We start from the raw sequence: 14,662 nt of genomic DNA on the forward strand, positions 1-14,662 counted from the left end.
ACTGTGGGAAATTTGTCATGAGAATCTGTCTGCATACAAAAACATATGTGGGATTTGTAGGATTTTTTTTAAAGACATGGTCTCCCTGTAGCCTCAGCTGGCCTGGAGTTCACCAGGTAGACCAGGCTGGCTTTGAACTCACAGAACTCTGATTGCCTCTGCCTCCCAAGTGCTGGGATTAAAGAACTGCACCACTGCACCCAGCTCTTTTTGGTTTTTGAGACAGGGCCTCCCTACAGCCCCAACTGTCCTGGAACTCACTAAGTAGACCAGGATGGCCTTGAACTCACAGAGATCTGCCTGCCTCCCTAGTGCTGGGATGAGGACGCTATGCCCAACTAGATTCATTCTTTTTTAAATAGGTTTAAAAAAATTTTTTCTCTTACGTATATGAGTGTTTTGCCTGCATATATGTAAGTGCACCCATGTTATGCAAAGTCCACAGAGGACAGAAGAGGGTTTTGGATCCCCTGAAACTGGACTTACAGATGGTTGTTAGCCACCATGTAAATGTGAGAAACTGAACCTGGATCCTCTGGAAGAGCAACCAGAGGTCTTAACCACTGAGTCATCTCTCTAGTTCCTTAAACAGGTTCTTAAGACAGGGTATAAAACCCAAGCTAGCTTCAAACTGCTGATCCTTCCACCTCCACACCCAGGTTTACAGGGTTGTGCCACCACACCTAGGTAAGACTCACTTTTAATTTTCCAACCTGTACAGTCATCATAAAAAGTGGAAAGCATGCCAGGCATAGTGGCACACACCTACTTTGTACTCAAGAGGTAGAGACGGGTGATCAGGTATTTAAAGCTAACACTGTCTATCAAGTTAGTTTGAGACCAGCCTGGGCTATGTAAGTCCCTGAAACCTTGTCATAAAACAAAACAAATGAATAAAAACAACAACAAAATTACACACACGCACACACACACACACACACACACACACACACACACTCCAACAAGAAAAGAAACTAACAGTACTTCTGTATCTATGACTTAAGAAACTAACAGTATTTCTGTATCTATGACTTACGTTTCAGCTTGTGGGTACTTCGGTCAAAACACCAAAAAGAGAATACAAAGAAGCTTCAAAAATGTTTCCATTTAGGCCTAGTGAAGAACACCTGTAATCCTAGCACTTGGGAGGCTAAGGCAGGCAGATTACAAGTTAGAGCCTGAGCAGTAAGCCTGTCATAAAACCAAGATTAGCAATATAGCTCAGTGATAAGAGCACTTACCTAGCGTACGACAGGCCCTGGGTTCAATCCCTAGTTCCAAACTGTTTCTAGCAGTCACTGAGAGTGCTTTAGGATATCACCCTAATTTAGCATTTCATTTTACAACTCAGCAACCTAAGGCTCAGACAAGTTAACAGTAAGACTGCAATCTTAGATCCCTACCCAGTACTCTTTCTGTTACACACATTCCAATCCACAGATTTAGGAATTTTACTTAGTCTCTCTCAAGCATTAAGATTTTTAAAAAGCTTTTTACATTAAAACACATGAAAAGGTCATCATGTCATTAAAGTTCTGGTCCTTCTACTCGGAGCAGCTTATCCATTTCAAATTTAGTATAAGAATAAACAGAATACCTTTTTGGTCCATCTCTTAACTCCATTATATCCTTTGGTTACCAGCTGTCTATGAAAAAAGCTGTTGAAGAAGTGAACCTAGAACAGATACCAAATACAAGCAACCAGATTATATTACGCTGTAATATAATATTGAACTTCAAAAGAAAATGGAAACTTAAGAATACTTAGAGCATAACAAGACATAAGAGGAAGGAAAATTTTCTTATTAAAAATCAAGGCCTGATACGTGTGTATACATAAATAGAGCACATGAAATTGTGTGGGAGTAATAAAGGGGGTGTGGATAAGGAAGGGGATCTAAATACCATCAAAGCATATTGTATGAGTCACAAAAATTCAATTAAAAAAATTCATATAAATTTTAAAAATAAATAAACAAAATAAAATATTATTTTATTTTTAAACAGGAAAAATATCAAGGCTGGGGATGTAAGTTGAAGGGTGCTTGCCCAACACAAAGCTCCAGAAGCAAAGCGCTGGATTCAATCCTTAGAACCACAAAAACTGGGTGCTGTGGCACACACCGGTATTCCTAACAGGAAGTAGAGGCAGGAGAATCAGAAGTTCAGTGTCATCCTTAGCTACAACTAGTTTGAGGTCAGTCCAAGCTACATGAGACCCTGTCTCAAAAATAAGCAAATAAAAATTTAAAATAAAAATTAAATTAAAATAGTCAAGAGGGAGAAGATACATTACATGGTTTATAGAAGATTCTATCCTAAATTTTCATTAGTATGCCCTTACAGCTATGGTCTAATCAAAACTTGCGTGGAGCAATAAACAGATTATATCGATCTGATGGGGGGGGTCTCAAAGAGGAAGAGGGACACAGAGAAGGAAAGGGGAGACAGGGGAGAGAGAGAGGGTATCTGACAAATCTCTCCGTATCAGATTATAAAGTTGAGATGGGTTAAAAAAAAGGATGATGTAATGAGTACCTTAAACTCCAGGGGTACAGATTATAAACTAACCTTATCTGAAGAAAGTGAATCTGAGGACGCCTATATAATAACTGTGAAAGGTCTCAGTACAATCATTTCTATCTGGAAGAATTACCCTGGCCAAATGGAGCATCAGGTTTTTTATATAAGTGGTATTAGCTCATCTGAGGCAAGACATTATTGTTGTTGCTGTTTATTACAGTGCTGGAGTCTGAACCCAAGGCCTCATGCATGCTAGGTAAGTGCACTGAGCTATATATATCCCTAACCCCATATAGTTGTCTTAAAATGAGGAATTAGATGTGGTTCTCAGGATGTAGTCACCACACCAGAATAATCGTACCACCTGGAAATGTAAAAGTCAGAATTCTCAAGTCCCACTCCAGAACTAGTAAAGCAGAAACTCAGGGTAGGTCACAGCAACCAGAGTCAGCTTTTATACACCTTTCAGATAATTCTAATACAAATTCTTTTTAGAACCATGTAAGCTCTGTAAGAGTTCTTTAACAACCATAGTAGTTCTTGCCTATAATCCCAGCACCAGAGAGGATAGCAAGGGCAGGGGCAGGGGCAGAGGCAGAGGCAGAGGCAGAGGCAGGAAGATGGCTGTTAACTCCAAGGCCAGCTGGTCTACACAGTGAGTTCCAGGCCAGTCAGGGCTACATAGTAAGATCCTGCCCCAAAAAGCCAAAAAAACAAAACAAAGAACCATTCTGCTTAACAGAGATTTTTACAGTGTAGTAATTGTTTGTGCAGCAGTGACTCTGAAACTTAGGTCCATCAACATCATCTTCTGGGCTTAATAAAATCATCTGCTGGCGGCTACCCCTGAAGTATCTGATTTACCTGATCTGTGATCTGAGAACGCACATTTCCAGGAGGAACTCACTCCAACACTGCTTGTGTTAAGCGTCTTTTTCACTCCTTGAATACTCAGAATTAAATGTAGAGATTAATGAAGGTAAATTAGTCCTTAAAATTTAAAATTTAACTTTCTATTAATTAAGAGCATTTGGCAAAACAGAATCTGGCAGATTATAGTTACAATTTTTTTTTCTTGTGAAGATACATTTTCACTAAGTAGCACTGGTTAACCTTGAACTTGTGTCCAACCTCCAGCCTCAGCATTCTGAGTGCTGGGATCACAGATGTGTACCACTGGCTCATAATTACTATGTGATTTTTAGTGGACTATTAAACACTTTTTAAAAATTCATAAATGCTACTGGAATCAATTACATCTGTTTACATATAAAATTTTTATAAAATACTTGGAAAGTCTCCTGCCTATCAGGTTTTTGATGTTTGGTTGCTGCTGTTGTTTTGAGACAGGTCTCCCATTATAGCTCAGGTTGGCCTATAACTCTGAATCCTCCTGAGTCAGCCTCCCCAATGCTGTGATCATGAGATACCTGGCCAAAGAAGTATTTGAGTACTCAGAAAGAAATATATATGCATTAAGTTTAAAAGGTAAAATAGGTAAATAACTATTTCTCAAGTTCTCTTAATAGACTCTTAAGGGAACGTGAGCTAATGGGATTGAGTTTGTGTTAAAGTTTATTATTTTTTAAGTATGTTTTTAGAACTATGGTCTCATTGTGTAGACCTGCCTGACCTGGAACTCACTATATAGAACAGGCTGGCCATGAACTCACAGATATCCACTTGCCTCTGCCTCCTAAGTGTTGGGATTAAAGATATGTATAATAATACCCAGCCTTCCTTTAAAACTACATTTGTATGTAGCTTATTTTGGAGACAGGGTGCATTCATGTGCCACAGCACTGACTGCAGAAGTCAGAAGACACCTGCAGGAGCCAGTCCTCTCCCCTTCCACCATCTAGGTCTTATGGCAGGCACCTTTACCCACTGAGTTCCCTCCTCGGCCACTTGTTTCTTTCCTTTTCTTTCATCTGGTCTTTTAAGACAAGAGTCCACCATGTAGCCCAGGCTAGCCTCAAAATTATAAAAACTAGACTGTCCTAGAACTTGCAATCACTGTGCCTCAGCTTACTGATGATTACAGATGTATGCTACCATGTCCAACTTGAATGTCAAAGGTTAGCTACTCAGAAAAACTGAAAAAGTGGAGTACTATTATTCCATGTTTTTAAATAAAGAAAGTTTCATTAAATCTGAAATAATCCCTGTTGAACATCTCTAAAAAAATAGTAAGACCCTTTGAGGCACACCCACCCAAATAAGAAAGGAAACGCTGGCATTGTGATTTTCTCAAGTAAAAATAATTTTTTTCACTTTTGAGACAGGGTCTCACTTCAACTTGCTATGTAGCCAACTTGCTCCTGACCCTCCACTTCCCAGGTTGCTGGGATGTTGTGTGTGCTACCACACCCAGCTTAAGCAGAAATAATATGACAGAAATTATGGTCAACTATCATACATGATCAAGACATAATCTAACCCATTTTTAAAAATATGAATACCAAATAATTACATAAAATTTAAATCCCTACTATTAGTAACAGAAAGACAATTAGTGGAGGGAAGTTTCCACTTACTTTATCTGGAACTGCATCCATTATCAGCTCACCATACATATTAATGACCTGTAAAAAGTAAAATGAGCTAACTCATCCTGTACAATTCAGAACACCCCATAGAATGAGTAACACAGCTATAGCAGTGTGGGTAACAAAATCATTTGGTCCTGGGATTAGTACTAAGAGTTACTTCAGGAAGCTAGAGAGATGGCTTAGCAGCTAAGAGCACTGGCTACTCTTACAGAGGACTCAGGTTCAGTTTCCAACACCCCCATGACAGCTAACAACTGTCTGTAAGTAGAGTTCCAGGGATCCAGTGCCCTCTCTAACCCCCATGGACATACACCTGGTACATGTACACACATGCAGGCAAACACTCACACATATATAATAAAGTATTTTTTTTTAAGTCACTTCAGTAAAGACTTAGAGTCCTTGAGCTGGAGAGACGGCTCAGCAGTTAAGAGCACTGGCTGCTCTTGCAGAGGACCTGGATACAAGTCCCAAAACCCAAACGGCAGGTAACAACTGTCCACAACTCCAGTTCCAGGGAATCCAACTCTCTTTTCTGATCTCCAAGGGCATTGCATGACACAGGTGCACTTAAATACATGCAGACAATACACTCATACACATAAAAATATTATTTTTTTAAAAAGAATACAGTCCCTGTTTCTAAAAGATAAAATGTAAAGCCAACCCAGAGCTCATATTTATATTTTATTGACCAACATTCTGTGTTTCTACCTTAAGAACCCAGAATGCACTAACCTGGTCATTCAGCCAATTCTGACCATCCAGGGTTGCCAGATCATCCATATCTAGCATGTGCTTATTGTAGAAGATGCGGAAGTTGCACTTTTGATGTCTGGCCCGATAGTTTGTTATTTCCCTATTGATAAACGGTTTTCTGAAACAGAAAAGATTTTAAAAGAAGGTAAAATAAACATATGTTTCACTCAAAGTATTATCTCATTTCTCCTAAATGAAGAAAAAAACTCATAATGGCAATAACTTTACTTTTAAGGGTTTAACTTTAGCATCACTGACATACCTATTAGAAAAGTCTTCATTAAAGACATCTTTTAATCTTCCAAGGACATCTTTTTCACTGAGTGGGACCAAACTTCCATACTTTTTCATAACCTCATCTAGGAATCCTTACGGAAAGGAAAAAGAAAAACATGGAACAGACACTTTCAGCAAAGCCATTCTCATAATACTTAATACATAACTTAAATCTATTATAGCACAGAACCATAGAGCTTTCCAAAAGTCACATCCTTTATTTAAAAGGGGGATGGACAAGGGTGTTGGAGGCCTTCACCATTATAATCCAGACAGAAATGCTCTGAGCCATCATTTCACATTGGATTTTTTTTGCTGCTGTTTTACACTTAGCCAAAAGATGGACAAGCGATTTGGGACAGGGTCCACATGTAACCCAGGCTGGCCTCAAATCTTCAGATGTCTCTGACATACTGGGGTTACAGGTGTGTGCAACCACACCCAACTCACACTGGATTTTATTTATTTATTTATTTTGGTCTTTTTGAGACAGGGTCTCCCTGTAGCCCCAGCTGTCCTGGAACTCACTATGCAGACCAGGCTGGCCTCGAACTCACAGAGATCTGCCTGCCTCTGCCTCCCCAAGTGCTGGGATTAAAGGTGTGCGCCACCACATGCCCAGCTTCACACTGGATTTTTTAAACTATTGATCCACTCAGAGGGACTTACTAAAACTAAAAGTGACACTTTTCCACAGCTTGACCTTAAAGAAAAAACCTATCTCAAGAAAGACACCTAAAAATCCAGGCTTGGTGGTGTGTATCAGTAGTTCCAACTACTAGGGATGATGCGGTAGAGAATCATTTGATCCCAGGAATCAGGGCTAGACTGGGTAACATAACAAGATGCTATCTTGAGTGCTGTTGATTGCAGAAGACCCGGGTTCAGTTCCTAGCACCAATATGGGCTCCCACAACTATCCCAAACTCCAGTTCCAGGGGATCTGACATACCCTCTCCTGGCTTCCACAGGCATGACAGGGGTGCTTACATGCATGCAGGCAAAACACCTTAGGCACATAAAATTAATTTTTTTAATTAAAAAGAATTAAATTGGACCGGGCGTGGTGGCACATGCCTTTAATCCCAGCACTTGGAAGGCAGAGGCAAGTGGATCTTTGTGAGTTCCAGGCCAGCTTGGTCTACATAGTGAGTTCCAGGACAGCTGGGGCTACAGAGAGACCTTGTCTCAAAAAGACAAGAAAAAAAAAATTAAATTGGTAAGATTACACTATATTATTTGGTAAAGGGACAATATCATACAATTTGATACAACACTGAGTCAGTCGTGGTGACAAACACCTGTAACCACAGCACTCAGGAACCAAAGACAGGTGGATCATTACAAGTTAGAGGCCAGCCTGAAGATAGCAAACACCAGGCTAACCAAAGCTACATGGTGAAAGGACCTTGTCTCAAACAAAACAAAACAAATCAAAACACAACACAACACACAAATACTCATGACAAGGAATAACCCTATGAAATAAGTTTAACAGGATAACAAGACCTCTTCCTCTATGTTGCCTAAACTGGCCTTAGGATCCTCCCACCCTCTGAGACCTTAGTAGAGAGCCTGAGAGTGCCTGGATCTGGCCTCTGCCTGGTGTAGGGACCGAGACCTTAGCATACTGCCTGAGAGTACCAAAATCAGGCCTCCCCTTTGTGAACTTCCCAAATTGTGCTGTAGTGCCTGCTACTGAAGTCCAGACATTAGAAAGAAGTCAGAGTATACCTAACTGGAGTCTGACTTGGTCCTCTATGGGAGCTCCTGAGTAGCTGTACTGAAGCCATCAGTTCCCTCCAAAATAAAATCTGAGAGAACCTGAAACCTAGACCAACCAGCTTTACATACCCAATAAGGAAACAACCAAGGCACACCAATAATACAAACAGAAGCAGACTTCAACTCAACAGAAGAAGGCTTGAGTTTCATAGCAGATTTAAAAACAAAAGAAATCCACATGCCAAAAATACAATGGAAAAATAACAGGGATAACCAAAACAGCATGTTCCCATCAAACTCCACCTATCCTGTAGAAGAATTCTACAGAGAACCCCCTAGAGATAACCCTGGTCACATCACTTAAAGGAACAATGATAAACATGATCAAGGAATTCAACAAATTTAAAGAACACACAAACCAATCAAAGAACTCAAAGAAAACAGGGATAAACTTCTTACAGAATTCACAAAAGAGACACAAACACTGAAGAAAACTCAGGCCAAAATGAAAAAGTGAAAAACTCGATAAGCCAATTTGAAATGACCAGAGAAAGCCTCACCGATACAATGAATGAAATGGAAAACAGAATATCAACACTGGGGGGTAAAGTTGAAGAACTAGACTGCTCAAGCAAAAATTATGAAAAAAATTTAAAAACACAGAAATGGAACATGCAGGAAATATGGGACACCATGAAATGACCAAATCTACGTATCATAAGCATAAAGGAGAAGAATTTCAGGTTAACAGTATTGACCAAATTTAAGCAGGATTGTAGAAGGGAATTTCCCAAAACTAAGGAAAGACATCCATATACAAATACAAGAAGCACATAGAACACCAAATAGGATGAGAAAACAAACTCCCCACAGTGTATCATAGTAAAAACACTAAATGTACGAAAGAGAGAATAATGAAAGCTGCAAAAGAAAAACAACTCATATATAAAGGAAAAACCTATCAGAACTACAGCTGACTTATCAATGCAAACTATGAAAGCCAGAAGAGCCTGGACCAAAGTATTCCCAGTTCTAAATGACAATAGATGCCAACCCAGATAACTTTACCCAGCAAAAATGTCTACTGAAGTTGAAGGGGAAAGAAAAACCTTCAATGACATGAATAGGCTGAAAGAATACACGTCCACAAAAATGACCCTTCAAAGATTACTTGAAACAATACAAAGAATGAAGAAAGGAACAACTATACCGCAGGAGTAAAAGAAAGAAACTAAATGAAGATATAACTGTGGAAACACAAAATGAGACAAAGAATGCAAACAGTATTCAACATGATGGCAACGAATACACATCTTCCAATAATAACTTTCAGTATCAATGGACTGAACTCCCCAGTCAAAAGACACAGGCAGCTGGGTGTGGTGGCACATACCTGTAGTCCCTTGGGAGGCTGAGGCAGGCATATCACTGTGAGTTCGAGACCTGCCTGGTCTACATAGTGAGTTCCAGGCCAGCTGGGGCTACATGGAAACCCTGTTTCAAAAAGACCAAAAAAAGGGCTGGAGAGATGGCTCAGTGGTTAAGAACACTGGTTGCTCTTTCAGAAAACCCAGGTTCGAATCCCACTGTCCTTGCTCCTGGCCAAAGCCAACCCCTCCACTCTTGCATCACTGGTTTTTCCCATCTACTGGATCATTTCCACCAGCACACCAACTGCTCTACTTTCTTCTGCTTTAACAAAGGGGGGGGGAGGAAGAAGAGGAGGAGGAGGAGGAGGAGGACGACGACGACGGCGACGACAACGACGACAAGGACACAGGCAAGTTGAATGGATTAAGAAATAAAATCCATCCTTTTATTGTCTGCAAGAAACCCATCTCACCTTCAAGGACAGGCACCACCTTAACGTGAAAGGATGGAAAATAATTATTTCAAGAAAATGGCACTAAGAAACCAGCAGAGGTTGCAATACTAATATTTGGCAAAATAAGACATCAAACTAAAACTAATGAGAAGAGATAAAAAGATCACTTCAGCTGGGAGTGGTGGCACACGCCTTTAATCCCACCACTTGGGAGGCAGAGACAGGTGGATCTCTGTAAGTTCAGTTCAAGGCCAGCCTGGTCTACATTGTGAGTCCCAGGCCAGCTGGGGCTATAGGGAAACCCTGTCTCAAAAAGACCAAAAAAAAAAAAATAAATAAAGAGGGTCACTTCATTCTGATCAAAGAAAAATTAACCAAGAAGATATTACAATCATAACATATATGCACCAAACTCTGGTGCACTCAAATTCCTAAAAACAACACAAGACTTTAAGACACAGATTACCCTCAACTCAATAATAGGGGACTTCAATACCCTATTATCTCCAACAGAACAGGTCAACCAGAAAAAGAATTAAACAGAGACACATCTGAATTAAATGATACTACACGTCAAATGGACCTAACAGGCATCTTCCAAATATTTCACAAGCACCAAAGAATACACTTTCTATTCAGCACCCCATGGAACTTTCTCAAAAATTGACCACATACAAAAAAACTTGAAATAATTCCATGCATTATATCAAACCACAATGAAATTAAGCTTAAAATCAACTCTGGAAGAAGCCCTAATAACTACACAAACTCCTGGAGATTAAACAACACACTCCTAAATGATAAGTGGGTCAAACAAGAAATCAATAAATAAAAGTATTCCTGGAATTAAACAAAAAGGACAATAAAACACAATGAAACCTCGGGGACACTTTAAAAGCAGTCCTAAGATGGAAGTTTATAGCTCTAAGTGCTTACATTAAAAAATCAGAAACAGCACAAATAAATGACTTAATACTGTAATTTAGGACTCTGAAAAGTCAAGAAGAAATGAGAGGAGTGGCTTAATGGTTAAGGACATAGTCTGTCTTTCCAAAGGACCCAGGTTCCATTCATAACATCTGAACTTCTGCTGGAGAGATGGTTCAGCAGTTAAGAACACTGGTTGTTTTTGCAGAAGACCTGGGTTCGAATCCCAGTACCCACACGGCAGCTAACAACTGTCCGTAACTCCAGTTCCAGGGGATCCGAGGGCCTCTTTTGTCCTCAAGTGTATTGCACAACACAGGTACACTTACCTACATGCAGGCATAACACTCATACACATAAAATAAAAATAAAATATATATAAAAAGACTCTGGAGAGGCAAGAACAAAGGAAACCTAAACCCAGCAGAAAAGAAGAAATAATAACAGAGACGAAATTAATGAAATAAATAAAAACAAAGAAAATAATATAAAGAATCAATGAATCGAAGAGCTGGTTCTTTGAAAAGACAGACAAGATAGACTCTTAGCCCAGTTAACCAAAAGAGAGAGCAAATCCAAACCAACAAAATCAGAGATAAAAAGGAAAACATCACAACAGACACACAAAGGATCCAGAACATTATACAGGAAAATTTTTAAAATCTATATTCTATTAAATTTGAAAACCTAAAAGAAATGGACGGCTATCTAAAATCATGGGAACCACCTGAGAAAAACCAAGAAAAGTTCAACAGTTTAAACAGACCCATAATATATAAGATCAAAACAGTAATACAAAATCTTCCAACTAAAAAAAGCCCAGGCCCAGATGACTTACAGCAGAATTCTACAAGATATTTAAATTTAAAGATCCTCTCCCCCTCCCTCCCTCTCCCTCTCCCCCTTCTCTCCCTCTCTCTCTGGCTGGAGAGATGGGTCAATGGTTAAGAACACTGGTTGTTCTTGAAAAAAAACCCGGGTTTGTATCCCAGCACCCACATGGCATCTAACAGTCGTCCAGAACTCCAGTTCCAGGGGATCCGACAGCCTCTTCTGTCCTCCACGGGAATTGCACAACATGGGTGCACTTACCTACACGCAGGCAATACACGCGTACACATAAAATAAATTTAAAAATATATCTACTTAAAAGAAGCTCTCCAACCAATACTACTTAAATTATTCAAAAAGATAGAAACAAAGGGAGAATTCCCAAATTGCTTCAATGAAGCCAGCATCACTCTAACACCAAAACCAGGTAAACATACAACCAAAACAAAAACTATGGACCCATATCCTTAAATCAACACAGATGCAAAAATTCTCAACAAAATATTTGCAAACCGCATACAGACATCAAAAAGATCACTCACCATCAAGGTTTACACCCCAGAGATGCAGGGGTAATTCAATATATGCCAGTCAATAAATGTCATAAATCATATGAATGAATTCAAGAAGACAAAAACCACATCATCATCTCAATAGATGCAGAAAAGGCCTTCAACAGAATTCAACATTCATTCATGATAAAACTTGTAAAGGGAATTGGACTGGAGGGAACATACCTCAACATAATTAAAGCAATATACAACAAACCCACAACTAACATCATTCTAAATGGAAAAACCAGAAGCATTCCCATTAACAGGAACCGGACAGGGCTGTTCACTATCTCCATTCCTTTTCAATATAGTGCTTGAAACTCTTGCTGGAGTATTAAGACAAGAGAAGGAAATAAAAGGAGTACTAACTGGAAAAGAAGAGGCCAAATTATCAATTTTTGCAGAAGATATACTATACCTAAGAGATCCCAAAAATTTCACCAGAAAGCTCCTAGAACTTATCAACACTTTCAGTAAAGTGGCAGGTTATAAAATTAATCTACAAAAATCAGTAGCCTTTCTATATACCAATAACAAGCAATCAGGGAAACCCCTCCATTCACAATAGCCTCAAAAAAAATCTTGAAATAAGCCTGACCAAAAACATCAAAGATCTTTACAACAAAAACTTTATATCTTTAAAGAAAGAGATTGAGGAAGACACCAGATGATGGAAGGACCTCCCATGTTCATGGATTGGAAGAATTAATACTGTGAAATTGACCATTCTACCAAAAACAATATATAGACTCAATGCAATCCCAATAAAAATCCCCATGACATACTTCACAGAATTAGAAAAAAAAAAAAAATCCTTAAATTCATATGGAAGCACAAAGACCCTGAATAGCCAAAGCAACCCTGAGCACAAAGAGCAACGCTGGGGGGATTACTATACCAGATCTCAAAGTATACTACAGAGATACAGTCATAAAAACAGCATGGTACTGGCACAAAAATAAACACACAGCTCAATGGAACAAAATTGAAGACCCAAACCTGAGTACATGCAATTTCAGTCACCTGATACTTGACAAAGGTGGAACACAGAATGGAGGAAAGACAACATCTTCAACAAATGGTGCTGGCAAAACTGGATCTCCACCTGTAGAAGAATGAAACTAGATCCTTATCTTTCACCTTGCACAAAAGTCAACTCCGAATGGATCAAAGATCTCAACATGAAACTGGAAAGCCTGAAACTATTAGAAGAATACATTGGTAATGAACTACAAGACATAAGTGTAGAAAAGGATTTTCTAAATCAGACCAGTTACTCAGAAATTAAGGTCAACAATCAACAAACAGGACCTCATAAAACTAAAAAGCTCTGTACAGCAAAAGAAACAATCAAAGTGACGAGAAAACCTACAGAGTGGGAAAAAATCTTCACCAGGAACACATCTGACAGAAGGTTAACATCCAGAGTATATAAAGAACTCAAAAAACAAAGAATCAAGAAACCAAATGACCCAATTAAAAGACGGGCTAAGGCTCTAAACAGAGACTTCTCAAAGGAAGAAATAAAGATGGCTAAGAAACATCTCAAAAAGTGCTCAACATCCTTAGTAATTAGGGAAATGCAAATTAAAACTACCCTAAGGTATCACCTTACTCCAATCAGACTGGCTAGGATCAAGAGAACAAATGATACCTAATGCTGGTGAGGATGTGGAGAAAGGGGAACGCTCATTTACTGCTGGTGGGATTGCAAACTCGTTCAACCCCTATGGAAAACTGTGGAGAACTCTTACAAAACTAAAAATGAACCTACCATTTGACCCAGTTATACCACTCCTTGGCATAAACCCAAAGGACTCATCCTATTGTAGAGACACTTGTACAACCATGTTTGTTGTGCTCAATAGCTAAGAGATGGAAGCAACCTAAGTGCCCCTCAAATGATGAGTGCTTAACAAAAATGTGGTACATTTACACAATGGAGTTCTACTCAGCAGTAAAGAAAGATGAAATAATGAAATTTGCAGGTAAATAGATGATCTAGAAACTGTTACACTAAGTGAAGTAACACAGGCTCAGAAAAACAAAAGACATTATGTTTTCCCTCCTTGTGGATCCTAGCACCAAATCCTTATAAACAAGTTATCCCAGTCACCACCCATCAATGTAGCTTCTTTTTCAACAGAGACAGAGCTACACTACTGGTCACACACACAGATTCTCTGTGAATTGCCTAAGCCTAAGTGGCGTATCTAGGATACACCTAAGACTCAGGGAACATAGAGCAAGGGATGAAGAGAACACTAATGCATCTTTCAGTTCTCATCAATGAAGCTCCTTCATACAACAGAGGGCCATGGTACACAAGGGAAATCAGAAGGTAACTTGTGGAAATTGGTTCTCTCCTTCCACCAAATAGGTTCCACAGATCAAATTCAGGTCCTTGGGCTTGTCAGCAAAAGCCTTTACCCACATCTCTCCAGCCCAGCCCTAGGTTTTTTGACACAGAATCTCATTATGTAGAATAGGCTGCCCTACAATTTGAGACCTTCACTTCTGACTTCCAAGTACTGGGATTACAGTTATGTAATAGCATCCAAGTATATCTGGAGGTTTTAAACTAAGAACAGAGCATATACACTTTGGTATATCTCCACTCTTTATATTTTAATAGTTGTCTAAGTGTGGTCTTATTTGTACATAAAATAGACAAACAGAAGACAAGAAAT

The 14,662-nt window shown here is 39.2% G+C and overlaps 1 protein-coding gene across 4 annotated transcripts in view; it reads right to left on the reverse strand.

Moving 5' to 3' along the window:
- Senp5 (SUMO specific peptidase 5) overlaps nt 1–14,662 on the reverse strand; it is a 62,983-nt gene that overhangs the window by 22,292 nt on the left and 26,029 nt on the right. For 3 of the 4 annotated variants that reach the window (XM_008838512.2, XM_008838513.3, XM_017799491.2), the window contains exons 3-6: nt 6,097–6,202; nt 5,814–5,952; nt 5,061–5,108; nt 1,598–1,675 (exon numbers count right to left, since the gene is read on the reverse strand). In XM_008838512.2, the coding sequence (XP_008836734.1) occupies nt 1,598–1,675; nt 5,061–5,108; nt 5,814–5,952; nt 6,097–6,202 (371 nt within the window). The remainder of the gene's footprint in view (nt 1–1,597; nt 1,676–5,060; nt 5,109–5,813; nt 5,953–6,096; nt 6,203–14,662) is intronic. The other variant, XM_029566156.1, reaches the window with a different exon arrangement.

This window comes from Nannospalax galili, unplaced genomic scaffold, assembly GCF_000622305.1.
Source record: "Nannospalax galili isolate Female #2095 unplaced genomic scaffold, S.galili_v1.0 scaffold598, whole genome shotgun sequence".
Classification (NCBI taxonomy): Eukaryota; Metazoa; Chordata; class Mammalia; order Rodentia; family Spalacidae; genus Nannospalax; species Nannospalax galili.